Genomic DNA, 19,375 nt, shown 5'->3' with positions numbered 1-19,375 from the left:
AGGAGGAGGTGAGGATGGCGGTCTGGCTGAGGATGGGCTGGAGGAGGAGGTGAGGATGGTGGTCTGGCTGAGGATGGGCAGGATCTGAGAGAGGAAATGACAGGGGAGGGCTTGCACCAGGTGGGAGGCAAGTTTAGGAAGGGCTCACTCTGCCGCCTGAGCCACCAAAGGGGATTGGCCTTTGTGTCTTAGGTAATGGGGAAGGGAAAGAGACATGTAAAGTGAGATGTGCAGAATAGGCCTGGAGTGTGTTTGAGGGAAGAGCTGTCCACACTTGGGCTGCTTCACCCTGTGGGAGCAGTGAGGGGACGCAGGAGCAACCCTTGGTCAGAGGTGCACAGTAAACAGGCCCCAGACAGGGCAGCATGGTCGACACCGGCCAGCAACAGGCTTCACCAGCATCTCACCTCTGGGCTGGCCTGAGATGGACTTTCCTCACCCAGAGGCCTTCTTTACCAGGCAACATTTTATTTTTTCTGAATAATCTTTATACTGTTACCTTGAAAAAAAAGTGTTGTAGAATTGTGGATTTCTTTTAGTGTCTTGATTTGATTCTTATTTTGATCTTTTTACATTTATATATATGTGTGTGTGTGTGTGTGTGTGTGTGTATATATATATATATATATATATTTTTTTTTTTTTTTTTGGCTAGGCTGGGTTTGAACCTGCCACCTGCAGTGGGACTGGCACCCTACTCACTGAGCCACAGGCCCCACCCTAGATATATTTATTTTTAAAACCTTATTGGCTCCTAGCCTTCTATCTTAAATCTGTTATTCTGTTTCTATTTTGTTACGTTTCAAGGAGGTTTCTCAACCTAAGCACTGTTGACATTTTGGAACAGAAATCTGTATACTACCAATTCAGATAATTCTTAGCACTCTAAAGACTAAGAAGCACTGCTCCAGATACCTGAAAGCTACCCCAGATTAAGCCCAACCATTAGTGAGTACAGAGGACTACCTCTCTGGGGGTGGCCTGTTATCTAGTCGAGTTCCAGCAATACACCAGCTCTTGGCAGTCAAGGAACATCACTAACAGGAGCCCTGCACACTCACGCACTGTCAGCTGCGGCCATGACCCCAAGGGCTCTGCCCACTAAGGTGCACCTGTTTATGCCTGGGCCCCATGAGGTCCCTGGGGGAAATCTGGTCTTAGCACATGAGTAGCTGTAATTCCTGGACAGCCCAGGCATGTTCCTACTGGTGCTTACCTGGGGGCCCACTGCACAGACAGAGGACCACTCCACACATGCCATGGGGCCTCCTCCTGACTGCCTCACCACTGCTAATAAATTCATTTATCTCCGATTATAGGTGTGTTTATGAACTGTGCACATTACTTTTTGAGAAAAGGATAGGTATATATAAATACGCACCTAGATCATATGATCTGATTAGAACGCTATTTTAGAAACTCAAAACTTTCTGAAGCTTTCCTAATGGTATTGTGAACAAAAAGAACCATCACCAAGGTCTTTATCATTCAACATGCTAAGTAAGAGCAGTCATCTCTGACCCAATCTTAAAACTGCTGTCTTCTGTTTTTCCTCCTTGCCACTGTAAAATATGAAAATAAGATGGCTAAATAAGGAAACAGACTGGTTAAACCTGACTAAGCTCAGGTTCTAATTCTAATGAAAACCAAAGGCTGGGAGCAGAGGCTTCCCTAAAGAACAACCAAGCACATAATAACCACTGGGATTAGGATCTAGAAAGTGCACCATGAATCCAGGTGACACCTCTGCTGAGATAGTCTCTTCCCCCCAAGAGTTACTCAACCTTCAAATTATAACTTAAGATCCGGCTTCCGGCCATTTGTGACTATCAATTTACCTCTATAGCTGTGACCAAATGAAAAGGATTACTGCTCCCATTTAAAAGATTACACAGATTCCACCACGCTTGAGCAGCCTGCTCGCTAATTTTCAGGCCCTCCCAGTCGAGCCTTTGCACTCTGGCAGCTCTGGTACCAAGCAGCTCTACACTTGCCTTTCTAAGCAGCTGCTCTCAAATCCTAGGCACTAGAGCTCACACCTGGCAAGAGACCTTTGCCCTAGACTTCCTCCTAGTGGACCCAAAAGAGCCAACTGGTATAAGTGAGAAGGGAACTGATCTCTCTGCTGATGGCGGCCCCCTGGGATTAGGGCCTGCCTTTTTTGCTATCTAATCCTCCAATGACCAGAATGGTGAAAACTTCAGGAGACATTCTGGGACAAAGAAAGCTTTTCTGCCTGGGCTCCTGAGCTCTCTGGCTACCAGAATACTTACACGGGTACGGAACTTTGAACCACGGGGCTACCAGAAGCACACCCTGCCTGGCATCTGTGCGAGCGTAGAAGCCGTACTTTGCACTGTCAGGAGGGAAGACATCTGTCACCGTGAAGATAAAGCACAGCAGCCAGGACACCAGGATGGCCAGGATTATCTGAAACAATCGAGGGGAAAATCTAGTAGAGCTCATGGTTGTTGGCAAAACACACACCTTCCCATAGTCTGAATATCACCATCCAGAACCCACCATGGATGGTCCAGCACTTTGCAGACCTACTCTCTGAATGGACTCAAATTAAAAGAGCAGAGGAGGATGTGGAGTTAAACCTTGCTCAGCCCCAAGGGCAAGGTCCTCCCTTGGCACTGCTAAAAGGAAGTGCTCTCACATCAAAATCAGAACCCTTGTCACTTCTCAAAAACATTATGTCTGTAATGATTTGGGCGGTCACTATTACGGTGTCCCAGGAGGCCTGTTTAAACCCTCCCTTCACATAAACATCTTACATGTGAACCAAAGGCAGTGTCATCAGGGGTGGGGGCTGGGACTCAGCTACTCACAGGGAACATCTTGAAAAGCTGTAGCTTGTATGCAGTCCATCCTTTCTTGGATTTATAAATTGGGAGAGGAAATTTAACATTTCTGGCATATTGAGAAAACAGTAATACTAGGAAAATGGTCCTGAGGAAAGAAAGAAAATAAACTAGGTTAAAGGTTGTTATGTCTGTGTTACAAAATAATACCTAGTGCCTCAATGGCAAAATGGACCCCAGGTACCCAATTTATCTACTTAGAAAGCTGCCAGTCCTCTTAACCACTACTTGGGAAACCCATTCTTTCAAATACCATTTGGGGGAAGACGTTACAATTAATTTGCCTAGTTTTATTGATATGGAAATGAAATTGTAATAAAAATGCCTTTGGCTAACTTTTCCTAAGTAGAATAAGAAAATTCAAAGAATTTACACATTGATGGAAAGAGCTCACATTATGGAAGGGCAAAGTTGCCACATCCAACATGATGCACAGTGGTGGGGAATGGGGTTTAAAAACCTGCTTGACACGTACCATGAACACCACTTGGGTGACGGGCACACTTACTGCACTGACTAAAGCATTATAAAAGTTTTAAAAGCTTATCCACGTGACAGAATCATTTGCCCCCTCTTAATATTTTGAAATTTAAAAAATAATAGTTATATGCAGTAAATTGCAACCATGGATTAACTATAAAGCAAACCAAGAAATTGTTTACACATGCAAACAGGAGAAAAAGATGTGACCAAAAAGGTTCACAGGGATTAGCTTTGGGAGGTTACATGATCTGTAACTAGTTTTTCTACTTTTGCATTTTTTGATTTACTTATAATGAGCACAAATCATTTTTAAAAGAGCAAAATAGGCCAGGTGTGGCATGCCTATAATCCTAGCACTCTGGGAGGTCAGGAGAGTTCCAGACCAGCCTGAGCAAGAGTGAGACCTCATCTCTACTAAAAATAGAAAAACTAGCTGGGCATGTGGCAGGCACTTGGAGGCAAAGGGGATCGTTTGAGCCCAAGAGTTTGAGGTTGCTGTGAGCTATGATGCCACATCACTCTACCCAGGGCAACAGAGTAAGACTCTGTCTCAAAAAATAAAAAAAAGAACAAAATAAAATTCAGCATTAATAACATTCCTGAGAAGGTTCTACATGCCAGATATCACACTAAGGTCTTCAGGGCATCCCCTTGTCCTTATGTAATCATCTGCCTTCCACAGAGAAACAAAGCCAGTGGTCCAAGATCACACAGTGAGAAGCTGTCAGCTGGTCGGGCCAGGGGTCTAACTCGACAGCCTGAGCTCTTCACTACAGCCATTCTGGTCACCTGGCAGGTGCCTGGGCTGGCTGGCAGCAGAAGTCCCTCTCCCGGAGCCTCAGTCCTGAGCAAGCTGCCCTGAGTATCACACGAGGCAGCACCAGCAGTGACCTCCCTGCAGTAGGACCACAACATGTCCTCAGGTCTGGTGCCCACACGGCTGGTGGGTGTGAGACCACTTCCCACCTCTGGGCGGGTTAACTCATCCCTGAAGCAATGCAGATCCGTAAATAGCGTGTCAGACCCTCACGGGGGTCTGCACATTTGCAATTGACCTGAGGTACAATTGGCAGGAAGGCTGGGTTCTCAGTCAAAGCTAAGCTTAATTCTTCCTGGGCACAGTTCCAACTGCTGAGATGGAATCATTAGCTCCATTGATAATCGGTCAAGTGTGGTTTCACGGTCACATTGCTAATGAGGTGTGGACTGCAGCCTGGCGGGAAAACAGCCTGTGCTGCCCCGCGCATCTCCCCACCTGCTCAGGCACCTTGGTGAACTGGTGAGCCCGCGGGGTGGGGTGTCTGCCAGTACCAAGGTACCGGCTCCAGGTTGAAAACACGTGGTGCCCAAGTTACTTCAATTCCTTTGGGATAGTGAAATTTAACAAAAAACAATGGTGATAAGGGATACTAAAATTGGCTTATTTTAAACTTAGGCGCACACAGATTTTGCATATTTAGAAAAAATAAGTGCTACTCAATTTGTTTCCAAGCGAATATTACACTGGCCTCAAGTCTGCTGTTATGACTGCAGGCACACCCACCTCCACGATGGTGCTGACTTTTCAAAGCACGGAGGGGAGAGGGATGCTGACACATCACAGATCTCAGGCCCGAATCTAGCATCTCAAACCAAGAAGGCAGATAAGGCAAACACTGTTTTCTAGTTTATTTTTATCCTCAAACACCCCTGGAGGAAGGTACCCCCATGGCAGGCAGAGGTGGAGGCACGTCTACACTCTCAAACCTTGACAGAGCAGGGAAGGGACGAGGGTTTGAGCCCCAGGCCCTCAGGCTGGGTCCTGTCGCCTATGCAGGGCCCTTTCTACCTCATCTTTACATTTTGCTTCTTAACTGACTTTTCATTTAAAACACTACCCAAGTGATGCACATGAAATTGTAGAAAAAAATTAAAATGAAAATGAGGAAAAAGACAGACAAAAACTCAGAAGCTGAAGATCCCTCATAATCTTCCTTTTGAGTGATAAAACCATGCAACATGATTGTCTATTCTGAATGGCTTGTATTTCCTAGATAGTTGCTGGATGCCAGGCACTGAGGTCAGAAAAACACAGACTATCATCACTCTTGACTTTAGGACATGGACAGGTCATTTTCTTTATGTTATTTTTGGGGATTCATTGAGGGTACACTGGGATCATACTTAGCATGCTGCTTCCTAACCCGCCTTTAGCACCTACGAATGCCCAGAATACTTGTCCCCGTCACCAGATGGAGATGTCCATCAGCACCTTTCTGACTGATCGACAATCCATTTTATGGACACACTACATCTTGTATAACAACCCCCATACTGCATGACACTGCAAGTAACCTAAGTTTTAATTAAACAGTTGTATCATCACTTACTTTAACATTCATCCTTTGTGTACGAGCATATATACCTTAGCATCAATTATAAAAGCGAAAGTCTTAAACGACATGCATGAGCATCAAGTGGGAAACAGCTGAATGAATTACGGCATATTCATACTATTAACAATTGTACAGCTTTGCAAAGAATGAGCTCAATCTAAACAATTGAATTGGAAAGGTGAGCTCAACAAATCACTAGAGAAACAAATTACAAGATAATGTTAAGCTGGATATACGCATGTTTGAATTCATCTCCATATAAAATGTGGAAGGATAAAACACTTGATTTGTTTGCTACTTAACAATCATAAAATCTTTTATTTGAGAGACAGGGTGAGTGGAAAGGGAAGTTTTCTGTAAGTTAACAAAAAATAAGTTTTCTCAGAAAAAAAAAAAACAGTCCCTACCAAGGACTTAAACTCTGCTCTACAAATAGTAGTCACTTGATTTGCTGCACTCACCCTCCCCCTGTCAGATCCTCCCAGATCTGTCTTTAAAGCCCATCTGTACGGGAAGGACTGAAGAACCCATGTTTGTGCAGCCTGATCCACTCCCAGCTCTAACAGAATCATGTGGACAATACACATGTTGTGTTGCTAACTATCAAGGATAATACTTTTTAACATTAACTACCTAGCTGTATTTCCCTTCTGCTGCCTAACGGCTCATATCCTATCACTGCATTGGGATTCTCTCTTTTTTAATTAGTGAAACTTTTTTTATCCCTTCCTAGGCCTCCCTGACCTCCCCTTGCAAAACTCTTTATGAATTAATAAGGACATTAGTCTTTTTAATACAATTTTCATAAATATGTTCCCAGATTCATTTTTAATTCAGTGATTTTTGCTACATGTTTTAAATGCACTGATAGTCAAACCTCTTAATCTTTCTCTTTTCAGTATCTACTTTAAGAAAGTTCTTCTATCCCTCATACTAAATATTTATGTAGGTCTTTCTCTAATACTTTTATGGTTTCATTTTCTATATTTAAGTCTTGAAATTAAATTGAAATGTAATTGGATATAAAATAAGAATCTAACTCTATTCTAAATAATCACCTAATTTTACCTATATAATTCATCCATTCCCTACTGGTTTCAGTTATGACTGCCATCTTTCAACATTATAACAATAAATATTGATTTTTTTCCTTGGCTCTGTTTTTGTCCCTCCTCTTCTGGTTTACCAATGTCTATTCCTGTTCCAGGACCACGGTATTAGTGATGAAGCTCTGTAATGTGTCCTGTAAAGGGAAGTCGCTATTCCCTTCTCCCTGGCCGTTCTGGTATTGATCTATATGACTTTATTACTTGCCTTATACATGTACACTGGCCAGCACATCCAGAACTGTAAACAATAACATTGATGGTAAGCAGGGTATCTTGTTTCCTGATTTCAACAGGCAGGCCTGATTTGAGTCTCTCAACACTACAATAAGAGATTTTTCTTTTCTTTCTCTCTCTTTTTTTTTTTTTTTTGAGACAGAGCCTCAAGCTGTCACCCTGGGTAGAGTGCCATGGCATCACAGCTCATAGCAACCTCCAACTCCTGGGCTCAAGCGAGTCTCCTGCCTCCGCCTCCCAAGTAGCTGGGACTGCAGGCGCTCGCCACAACGCCTGGCTATTTTTTGGTTGCAGCCATTATTGTTGTTTGGCAGGTCCGGGCTGGATTCGAACCCGCCAGCTCAGGTGTATGTGGCTGGCGTCTTAGCCGCTTAAGCCACAGGCGCCAAGCCCAATAAGAGTTTTTAAAAAAATAATAATAATTGTTTCTTGACTGTAAGGACCCAGCCAGGAGGGTTTGGGGAATTTTAAAATCTTATTCAAGAAAGATCATTCGAAGGAGTAGGGCGCCGGCCCCATAGGCCGGAGGTAGTGGGTTCAAAACCAGCCCCGGCCAAAAACAAAACAAAAAGAAAGATCACTCTATTCCCATACTGCTAATAGTCTGTAGCAAGGATACAGGATGATCAAAAATAAACTTTTTAAAAATGGTCACCACGGTTTTTTATTAATAACAACTTACTAATAAAATCTACCATGCAGCCCTGATAAATTTGCAAGGAGCCCTACAGTAGACAATGATTCTGAATTTCAGCAAGCTCTCTGAACATATTTGATCTGAGAACTCTTTGCTTGGAAACGGCCCAGAGAACACTGCTCAGCTTGGGTATTGTGTGTGTGTGTGTGTGTGTGTGTTGTGTTATGTGTTTAAACACAACCCCAGGAAGGAAGACGATGGCCTATGGTTCTGTTCCTGTATGATTGGCTCAGTCAGGCTTTGCCATTAAGATAAGATTGGCTGCAAAGTTTTCACAGAGCACTAGAATAGTTTAAACAGTGCAGAAATTTTTTCTTCCTTGAAGATTCAATATACTCACTGTCTAACCACTTGGGCCCAGGGCTTCCATTAGGAATTAAAGGCCTTCACCAACATTCTTGGCTGTTCCCGTGGTCATGGGTTTACTCAGCTTCCTAAACCTTGTTCCCTTATCACAATCTGCTTACTGAGTGCCTGCTCTGCATGGCAGCGGGGGTGGTGGAGGGGGAGGGGGGATGCCAGGTCCTGGGGGTGCCGTGGTGACTGGCCCAAAGGGAGGGCCTGCCCTCACAGACCTGATAGCCCTGAGACAAAGAACTCTTGGAAAGTTTTACGTCTTGTATATATTTTATATATTTTTTACACACACACACACACACACACACACACACACATATACGCAGAAATAAAAAGCCTGACTGAAGAATTCCCACAACTTGAGACGAAAAGATGAAGAGGTGAAAAACAGGCGAGAAAGAACAGCAGAGCCCCGGAGGTCCATCACTAAAGTTCCAGAAACACACAAGCAAGGGTGGAGTGGAAGATACATCTGCACGCTTGGGTTTGCACAGGGAAAAGGGCCCACATGGCCAGCCCAAGAAGCATAAACACACCCACCTACATGGCTGCAGACTTCTAGTTTGTGTCTAATGGGAGTTAATGAGACTTAATGAGGAGAAGACACTAATGGCTAAACACTTCATAGGATTAAGAATGGAGAGGAAGAGGGCAAAAGAGAGGCTGGGGACCAAGAAGGAATCAGTGGCTGAGGGGAAGGCTTGCCTGCCAAGGGTGCAGTAGAGAAGAGCAGACTCAGAATTTGCTCTGGAGGAAGAAGAGAAGGATGTGCAGTATTGGGGTAAGGGGGCAGAAGAATCAAGAGAGCTCCAGGGTTTTCAATGGGAGCCTGACCGTGCTGCTTATTGAGAGGAGGAAGGCAGGAGAAAGCTTGTGATATGTGGTATGAGTAGAGAGGCAAAGTTGGGGGATGGACCTCAAGTCTGGAGTTCTCAGATCAGAGTTCCTCATTTGTGTGCATCTCCAGCAGAAAAGATGTTTGCTGGTCCATGGCCCAGATGAGATCACCTAGGCTAGGGGGAACAAACATGGAAGGGAGGAGGCCAGACTTATGTTCCGAGGAATCTTAAAACTTAAGAGATAAGAGTGAGCAGGAGTCAGTTCTGGTTATACAGTAGAATCTTCACAATTGACCACCCCGAGCTAACCTAATTTTCACAGACCAGACACGCACCACAGATGTGTATAGTACAGTAGGCCTAGTTCCTATGTTGACCACCTCTGTATGTTGACCGACTGTTACAATCCCAGGGGCAGTCAACTTACAGTCCTACTGTACTTAGGCTTTTCTGGAAAACCACCATTTCACTACGATTTTCTTTTCCTCAATTTAAAGGCAGGAGGCATAGCGTTCACTCCTCTTGCCTAGATTGCAATTTCACACCTCTATGTAGACATGCACTCTCTCCCTACCTCCATTAGCCTCGCCAGAAGTTTGCCTACATTGCTTTCTTTTCCCAAAGAACCAGACTTTAGATGTATCACTGTTTCATATTTTCTGAAACTTTAATTAACTCTTCTCCCCTCCCCCCTCCTCCACTTACTTCAATTAAGTTCATTTTTGCCCTATTTTCCTAGCTACTGAAATTCATGTACTTTGCCTTAAAAGTGATGAATTTTCTTGAGAACTCTCTAAGCATGATTAGTGCTGTTACTGTCATCATTTGCTAAATTATCAGTAATTGGGAAGCTTCAACTTCCTCTCTAAGAGTTATTTATAACAATTTTTTCTTTAGCTGCTAAGCAGTTTGGATTTTTGTTCATGCATTTGTTGTTGGTTTTGAATTTTACTGTATTGTAATTGTATTTGCCTTTTTGGCATTAATCACATTTCACTAAAGGGATTATTTTTACATGTCCTCTTTATACCTGTGCTGGTGGTGAGATGAAGAAATTAAGAACAATCTTGGATAAGTCTGATGATTGGGTTTTCACACTCTGTGAGATGTACTTCCATCATTTCTTTTTTTGATAAAAGACCTTGGATATTTTTTGCACATCATAATTTATAATGATGTATAGGTCACATTTCTGCTATGATCCATTTTATTTGTGCATCATGCTATAATACACAGAAGCAGGATTGAGTCTACTAAGTTAAGTCCCAATCAGGCCTCGAGGGTTTAGCAACCCATCTTAGCCACTTAGGAGCTGAATGACACTGGGCAAATAATACTGTCTTTGTGTCTCAGTCTCTTCAGCTGCTGGATAAGGATAACACAGGCATTTATCTTATCTTACACTAGATACAAGTGTTATGTAAAGCCCTGCTGCACAGTAAAAGATCAATAATTAAATAATTACAGGGCAGTGCCTGTAGCTCAGTGGGCAGGGCGCCGGCCACATACACCAGGCTGGTGGGTTCCAACCCAGCCTGGGCCAGCTAAACAACAATGACAACTGCAACAAAAAAAATAGCTGGCGTTGTGGTGGGGGCCTGTATCCTAGCTACTTGGGAGGGTGAGGCAAGAGAAAGCCCAGGAGTTGAGGTTGCTGTGATCTATGATGCCATAGCACTCTACTCAGGGCAACATAGTGACACTCTGTCTAAAAAAATAAATAAATAAAATAATAATAAATCAATTAAATAATTACAGAATATTTCACAAAGCAAAAGAACTGGAAATCCCCTTACATCAGTGGTTCTCAACCTTCCTGATGCCGTGGCCCTTTAATACAGTTCCTGTGGGATGCGACCCACAGGTTGAGAACCACTGCCTTACGTTATTATTTTGTTTTATGAAATTTTACCAAGCTGTAGTCCTGAAATTGCCCACCTATGAGAAATTTTACCAAGCAGTAGTCCTGAAATTTCAAAAGTCCTGAAATTGTTCACCTATGACATAACCAACTCTTACATCTGCTTTACAGACACACACAGAGAATGTGGGCTCAATTTATGGTATATGGAACTGTCTGGCTCTCATCAACAATCTTATCAAAGTCGGAAAGTCTTCACTAACACAAAATTCAGCATTACTTAGAGGGCAAGAGACATCTCTAATGGACTTGAAGTTCTATGCAAAAGGACTGGCACTGACCAGCAGGATCCCGAAGAAACCACATCCCCCGTGCGCCAGAGGAGAGCAGAGCTCTGCTTGGCCTGGGGACCAGCAGAGACTCGGGTGGAATCTCTGTCTCCTGCCAGCCTGGCAGTATTTTTGAGATTCATCTAAAGATGTGGCTTCTCAGTATTTCAACTCTTACACACTTTGGCGTGATCTTAAAAGTCACGAGTTGATAGTGCTGCCATCTCTCTCACCCCACCCTCTACACATCACTGCCACGTCTGTCTTTTGAAATATCTTGAGTGAATGCTACTTTCCAATTTCTGGTTCTAAAAATCCCTTACTATTCCCTAGCATGAAGCAAATATAAATTTAAACTGTAAGACCATTCTTATTTAAAAAAAAATTTTTTTTTTCCCTCCTCAAGTGTGACTGTTACAAATGTTTCAAACTGCCGCCCCACAGTGGTAGGATTCAGGGAGAGTGTTACACTTACAGCATGGCAATGCCCCAGTGCTTCCCAGCCCTCTCTCCTGCTGCCTGAAAACCAGAGAGGCCGATGAGGGCCACCGTGGGTGTGATGGTCAGGGGGCCGATGTATTTCAGCAGAGCACCCGGCAGGCCTAGGAGGCCAATGACCACTTCTATCAGTGAGGACATGATGATGGCCCCCTGGATCTGGAACAAGAGATGGCACAGATGTGAGAGTGAGCTGCTTGTATGTTGAACACACTGAGTATAACCTGCAACCACCACTAATAACTCCGTTAAGGCAACATGGCACTATGTTATCTAACAGGCATGACATAACTGGAAAATCCCCTGGGACCCCATAAGAAACTGCAGTGGGATTCATCAGGGCCTAACAATCATAAAGTACAACATCACTGATGTAGACATATGCCAGAAATGGGGTCTGAACTCACAGCCCACCTTGCCTTACCCACGGATAAATGATAACAGACAGAACTGAGAATCCCCATGTAAGAACATGTTTCAATACTGGCCTTCAAAGAACCCTCCAGCACAAAGACTTTGAAGAGTGACCCATGTAGGACATTTACAAGATAGTGTTACTGGTAATAATTCTAACAAAACATTTCTAATATGCAGAATGGCCATATCTGTGCTCATTCTGAAGGAGAATTATCTCATGGAGCTTGGAAAATATGAATAAACGGTCACTGTTCTCCATGCCTGGGAACTTACACACACTGTTCTGTGTAAGTGCACTTTGGGAGAAAAATAGCTCTAGTTCTTTCAACAAATACAAGTAAACACTGAGGCCAAAATGAACATCTTTGCTGTCTGTCCACAAGTCTCTGTGGCTCCCTGTAGTGAGCTGCAAGCCTTGCTGGCTGTGCTGGAGGGTGTTAGCGGACAGGTCTGTGGGTTTGCAGCCGGAGGGAAATAATTCCTCCTAGTTGCACAAAGTACTTCCACATGCTTCAGTTTAGAATGACACTTAACAACAGAAATAAATGTGTCTGTAATTGAAAAAGAAGGGTTTATTGAGAGCAACTGTGGTTTCTTGGGTGCAACCAACACTGAAGGTAAGAAGAAACACAAGCCACAAGCAGACAATGCTCAGCTTTACCTCTCGGATCCGCGGGTACCAGATGTGTTCCGTGTGCAACAGCTCGGCTGTTCCATTGACAACTGAAACATCTTGAAAACAAAAACAAAAATAAAGTTTTTCTTGGAGTGACACTGATGTTTCACAGGACACACTCATTTTATTTTACCCTTTAAAAAGAATTTCTTCCCTTTAATTATGTCAATGCCCATCCCTAAAATTTAACCTACAACATTACAGCTTGTCATCCTAAAAGGTGGATTCCCCAATGCTAATCTAACCAAATGTATTCATCGACTGACTAAGAGTTTCCCCAACTCGGCAAAAGCTATTTGACGTGGTGATACTCTTACTAGTACTAGCCTCACGTAAAAAAAAAAAAAAAAAAAACAACCTCTGCAAGCAGCCAATTGAAATGTCCAACAGCAAGGTTGCTGGACTGAGGGCTTAAAAACAGAAATAAAACAGAGGGCCTCTTCCAGTTCGAAATCAAATCAATGGTAACCCCTAGGAGCAAGGAAGGAAATGAAGGGTGGAAAACTTTGCTCCTAGAACCTCAAAATGTAACCCTATTTTGGGAGTACGGCAGGTCTGACTCTGATTTTCTCAAATTCCCTATCTTTTCCTGACCTTACCGGGTTCCTTAAGGATCTTTGCAATCACTAAGGAAGGGGAACGAAAGTCATTTGCAGAAACCCACAGTAGCCAGATCCTTAAAAAGCAAAGATGTTTCAGAGAAGGGATGCTGATGCAGCAAAGAGAGTGATTACTGATGGGTCATAAAATCCACTGAGAGAGAGAGGCAGAAAAATAGCACAAATATTTTTCTATTCCGTCCCCATATTTATCAATTTCATTAGCATAGAGGAATGAGGTCATTTGTGGTCCTTTCTTGCTCTGGGGTCAGGCATGAACAAGTGGATAGAAAGAAAGAGAGAGACATGATCCACAGATTGGAGTGTTCTGAGCTGTGTGTGGGTTTGTGTGTTTCGTGCCTAATTCCGGAAAGGATTTCAATGCTGCTGAGGGCAGCTTCTCCAGGCCTCCCTTTTATCACCTGCATTAAAGGACCCCAATGACATATGTGGAAATAACTGCAATTACCTGTGGTGTTACATTTCCATTTATCTAAAGACAGGATGGCTCGAGCAGGGGCCAAAAATGCAAAAGCACTGGCCTGAAACAGGGGTAACCTAAAAGAAACGAGACCAAAACCATGATCACGGCATCGGGAACTACCGAGGTAGTTCACTATTTGACAGCTTAACAGTCTTTTCCATAGACATACAGCACAAGAGTTAATGCAGGCGCACCTGAAAGACAGAGTCCCAGTCTGCAAAGGTCTCCTACGCCACACGGCGGGCCACTGGCTTCCCCCCCCTCCACTGCGTTCCCTCGGGCAGTTCCAGGGTAGGCCCTGGGGGAGCCCTGTGCTTAGTGCCAGCACCCCAACACCAGCCCCTGCCATCACCACTTTTCCTCTGCAGGATGGGGGGTGGGGCTTCCAGCATCTGGGCTTCCCGCTTTCCCACTGAGCTTATAAGCTCCTTTTTAAATCTCAGTGTATTTCTGCTACCTCATATCCTCCTCCTCCTCCTCCATTTCAAATTTTTATCGGTTATCATGGAAAAAAAGAAACCTATCTTCCTCTGTTGTTCCATTTTGTTGAGTCAAAAACCACTCTAATCACAGAGGATAAGTACTAAAAGCGTATTAGTGGTCCAGATCTATCAAAGCTGTTGAGTCATAAAGTGACAGCAGACGTAATATTCTGCTTAGGAATAAACATACTTCTAAGTGTTCCAACACATCTTTAAAGGGCCCAGAAGTGATTCTGACACTTTATCAGAAATGTTCAGCATTTCAGCTCAGTTATATTAAAGCTGCTTTATGGGTTAGCATGAGAACTTAATCATTGTTTTTATCATTATGTTGGAGGTAAAATACAAAACTGGCTCCTCCTGTCTGGAGGGCTGGGACTCTCAGACATCCAAATCCTTAAATGTCCCAGGCAGCACTTGTCTGTGGCCTGGCAGTAAGGGAAGCACCCAGCACCCTCCCCTCTGAGCTGTCTGGCAGCAAGTCCTGCCCTTAGTGAAACAGGAACTGGACCAAGAAACAGAAGTGGCTCCGGCTGAAGGACAAGCAGCCAGGCTGCAAGGCCAGAACCCAGCATGCACCATTCTGAGCCAGGTGAAGTTAAGACTCCCTTGTCTTGGCCACTTTAATCCTGCAATAAAATTAAGTGACAGCATGCAGGATGCTGGCTCGGAGGCAGAGGCAAGCCACACCATTCACACCAGATGCACTGCTGACAGTCCCTCCACGGGCACACCCGCCACCCATTATTCAGTTATGACTACCTGCTAGAGGGGCTGGAGCATAATGCTAAAAAAAGGTGGAAGTAAAGGTCACCTGAAGCAGCAATACACATAAAAGGTAAAATAAAATTTTGTACTTATGAAATGTACAAACTGCGAGGAATATACTGCAAGGGTAAAGGGAGGTCAGCATGTAATTAGAAATGGAAGCTGCCTCAAAATGTCCCAAAGATATCTGGTTGCCTGGTTCAGATTTCAGGTTTCCGGCCATGCCTGCTCAGGCAATGTAGTACTAGGAATGGCGAAATGTACCTAGACATCTGTGTCCTCAGGAATGTGGCCAACTGCCTCGTGATCCCCGGGAAGTGGATCCAGGTTCCACTCCTCAGTCTGCACCTGACCTCAGCACCTTTCAGGGGTGACCACTTATGGCTTAGCCAGACCTACAGACCTGCTGGGAGCACTGCTGTGAATGCACAACCCACAGGGCCCTGGGTTCTTTGGAAGTGGGTAGTAACAGTCTCCCAGGACGCTCTGGAAAGGGCTGCCTGTGCCAGCATAACATGTGCACTATTCAGCCACGTACGCCACCTGCCATGAGCTGTTAACACCCCAGCAGTAAGTCGGGGCTCTGTCACCAGCAGCACGTTGTCAATGGCCTGACCCAGTAATTTCCAGGGAAAGCGGCAACAACGCATGAACACACTGAACAGACCAGGGCTCCTCCAGATCACAATGAACAACGCCAATTTCCTGAAAAAAGACTGAAGATGACAGAGTGGGTTTTTAGGAGCTTCTCTGGTGTGACGCCAGTCAGCCCTTGGCTCCTGTCTCTGGTCACACAGCAGGGCTCCTGTCCCCAGGCCTTGTCCTCTCAGGACCAGCACTGTCTAGACCTCAGGTGCGAGAATGGATCTCCCCCAGGCAGACCACATTGCCCGGTCTTTTATTTTGTCCTAGAGACTGGACAAGAAACAAAGTGGGCCTGTCTCTGCACCTGCAGGGACTGCCAACGTTGGCCAGAGCTAGCACGTCACCTATTTTTGTGAATAAAGTTTTGCCTGAACACAGCCACACTCCTGGGTTTACTGTCTCTGGCTGCTTTCATGTTACAAAGGTGGGGGGGGGGGACGCAGCACTGAGTAGTTACGACAGAGTCTTGGCAAAGCCCAAGACATTTATTACTACAGAAAAGGTTTTCCGACCACCTACATGGAAACTAACTCTTAAATATATGAAACAGCAATGGTTTTTGCAGACCTGTTTTTATAGTTAATAGTGTCACTAGATGTTAGTTTTTAAAAAGTGGAAACGTGAGCAGATGGAAAACCATGACACTGTTTCAGGATGGCTCCAGACTCAAGAGGACACAAGAACCTCAGCAGCCCTAGACAAGTCCTTACTTTATTCAGAACCCCGTCCGATGAGGCTCGGCATCTCCAACTCTGTACCCAGGTGACCTGAGCCCCATTCCCGGCCCCCTTTCCCACCTACCCCTTCTCTGCTCTGCACCATAGTCACATGGTGGGGATTCTCTTCTGTCAGACACGTTTCTAACTCACATTCAGCTTTTATCCATCACTCAAGGCACAGAGAAGATATCACCTCTCCAGGAAACATTCCAGGGTCTCTTCTGAACGTGAGATGGTGCCCCACCACTTAGGATTTTCTAGTCAAGACTGCTGTAAGTAACTGTCTCCCCCTGCCAAGGCTGCCAGGAATGGCTTTAGGATTCCTTGGAGTTGCTGGTTAAAAATGAAAATTTCTGCAGCTCACTCCGTCCTGGTGGTGGAGAATCAGAATCTAGGAGTGGAAGCACTGAATGTGCGTTTCCGACAATCACCAGTAGGTGAGGCAGAGACTGGAGGCCCCTGTGCTGGGTGAAAGGAGTTACTATCATTTGAGAAACACTTCTTGGGTCTCTGCTTGACCCCGGCACAATTATAACCACCCAAGCCAGTTAGGGGTCTCTGCCATGTGAAGACTGGTCACATGTGAGGGGCAGAGATGTGATGGTGAGAGATGCCATGGGGCTCACAGGGAACAAGTCACCCAAGCTGGACTCAGCACAGGAGCACTTCACTTGGTGGAGGGTCACGAGCATCCCAGGCAGAAAGAGGTGGGTACAAGATGAGAGCCACACGCAGACCAGGAACCCTAGGGGACTGCAGATACTTTACTGTGGGAGCAAGCACAGGACCTGACATGGTGACAGTCGGTGGGACAGGGCAGACGCCCTGTGCTCTTCTTGTACCATGAGCAGGAAAACTCCTGAAGGCCTTGGCACTGAAAGCACCACTTTAAGTAACAGCTTGCCTGAAAAAACCAAACCAGAGGGCTGTGGCAGAGCCCAGATGTGCGGCCAACCTGGGCCAGGTCTCCACACACAGCTGGGCCTGTGCTTCCGCCACAGAGTGGCTGCTGTCTGTACTGCCCTGTCCACCTCACCTGGGGGCTGGGAACCACCTTCCTCCCCCAGCAGGTCTGCAACCCCCCACCATGTGATCCCCAGCACTTAATGAATTAAAGGTGCTACTTACAAATATTCTCTGAAAGGAATTTTATTAGACTAGAAATAAGAGACTGAGTCTTTCTGGCACATTTTAAATGCAAATTTGGACGACAACATTGTTCAGATTAAGAATACCTAGTAGAACAGATAGTAAAATATGTGTGAATTTTCATAACAAATCCAGATACTCTTCCAGATTCCTGGGTTGAGTCCCCCTGTGGTGTCACTAGAGAAAGGTCTTTAAAAGATAATGGTTTGTATAGGAAACACCATGAAGGTGCAAAACTTAAGTGCCCAGAACTAAATTGTTAAATGAGAATGAACAAAATCTATGCCGGCCTTTCTCAGCCTCCCAAGACAACAACCAAAGTTGATATGAAGCCTTGCAATGCCAAAGGAATGGGGAATCTAAACTAAGGACAATCTCTAGGATATAAGCAAGGTTGGCTTTGAGGAGATATAATTTCATTGTTGAATCTATACTAGGAGTATGGGTCCCAAGAATCTTTAAAGAGAAATAAGACACAATGTGTCAAAGATAACTTTTTTTAACTGATGACATCACTGGAATTGTTGGAAAAGAGCTTATAGATCTAGTATGTGTACTTTACCAAAACACTTGAGAAGGCATATTCTGGCCAGGTGCACTGGTTCACACCTGTAATCCTAATAGTATTTTAGGAGGCAGGAGGATTGCTTGAGCCCAGGAGTTTGAGTTCAAACCCAGCCTAAGCAAGAGCAAGATCCCATCTCTAACAAAAAATACCAAAATTTAGCTGGGCACAGTGGTATGTGGAATCCCAGCTAATGTGGAGGCTGAGGTAGGCGTATGGCTTGAGCCCAGGACTTTATGAGGTTGCAGGGAGCTATGACTGTGCCACTGTTTTCCAACCTGGATGACACAGCAAAACCCTGTATCAGAAAAGGGGAGGGGTTTATTTTCTCATTACCACCACCTCCTCCTCCTCCTCACATACCCTCAAAAAGGTAACATTTAATAATATAACCTAATATTCAGTCCATATTTAAATTGATCTCATTTAAAAAAAGTACTCATAGGTATTCCCCCCAACCACCCAATGTGAGTTTCTATATTGCATTCGGTTATCAGTGTGTCATGATTAGGGCCAGGCAAGCATTTCTGGCAAGGAGAGTGGCTAATGCTTCCCATCAGGAGGCCGGACACACTGGATGTTCCATCACGTGGGAACGCTTGTATAAGGTTGTGGCCACTGTGTTTCCCCATTGTATAACTATCTTTTTCCTGTTTGTAATTAATACATAATCTGTAGGGTGGTGATTCTTAGATTATGTGAATATTATGTTACCAGTAGCTTTACATTCTAAGATAGTGAGTTTAAACATTAGTTTTCACTTTTTATCCTTCCATCTGTATTTTATTACTATCCTTTTATAAAGAAGAGCTTTCCTTTTTGAATAGTTTTATCTCCTCTCTTTCTCTTTCTGATTACTGTAGACAATGGACTCCTTTTTAATTCAAAGTTCTGTAATTAATTACCACGACTGCTCTTAATAACTGCCCCAAACTTGTCAAAGCAGTCTGTTCGAGCTGGTTCCTGCCCCGCTTGCCATCCATCTCAGAGTGGGCACCCAGCTTTCTGATGGGGTGCCAGGCCCCACTTGTACTCTCTGCTCAGCCCCTGCATGAAGTTAACCACTTCTCCAAGGAGCTCTGGTTCATCTTAATGAAGGGTGAAGAACCAGATGAAGATCTGGGCATCAGGCGGGTTCACTGTTACTGAGGCTGTCATCAGTGTCACTGTTTCTGGGCCCTTGCAGTCAGTGGACAGAGATTAAAAAATCTTTTTTGGGCTC

At 44.5% G+C, this 19,375-nt stretch overlaps 1 protein-coding gene across 1 annotated transcript in view; it reads right to left on the bottom strand.

Annotated features, from left to right (window-relative positions):
• SLC23A2 (solute carrier family 23 member 2) overlaps positions 1-19,375 on the bottom strand; it is a 138,415-nt gene that overhangs the window by 30,888 nt on the left and 88,152 nt on the right. Inside the window, exons 7-11 of the mRNA XM_003788033.3 lie at positions 13,811-13,899; positions 12,728-12,798; positions 11,627-11,808; positions 2,835-2,955; positions 2,274-2,430 (exon numbers count right to left, since the gene is read on the bottom strand). Of these exons, the coding sequence (XP_003788081.1) occupies positions 2,274-2,430; positions 2,835-2,955; positions 11,627-11,808; positions 12,728-12,798; positions 13,811-13,899 (620 nt within the window). The remainder of the gene's footprint in view (positions 1-2,273; positions 2,431-2,834; positions 2,956-11,626; positions 11,809-12,727; positions 12,799-13,810; positions 13,900-19,375) is intronic.

The sequence above is a fragment of the Otolemur garnettii genome, unplaced genomic scaffold (assembly GCF_000181295.1).
Source record: "Otolemur garnettii isolate 467f Iridium unplaced genomic scaffold, OtoGar3 scaffold00025, whole genome shotgun sequence".
Lineage (NCBI taxonomy): Eukaryota > Metazoa > Chordata > Mammalia > Primates > Galagidae > Otolemur > Otolemur garnettii.
Note: the sequence above shows the minus strand (reverse complement) of the source record. Positions and strands in the feature narration are given on the sequence as shown.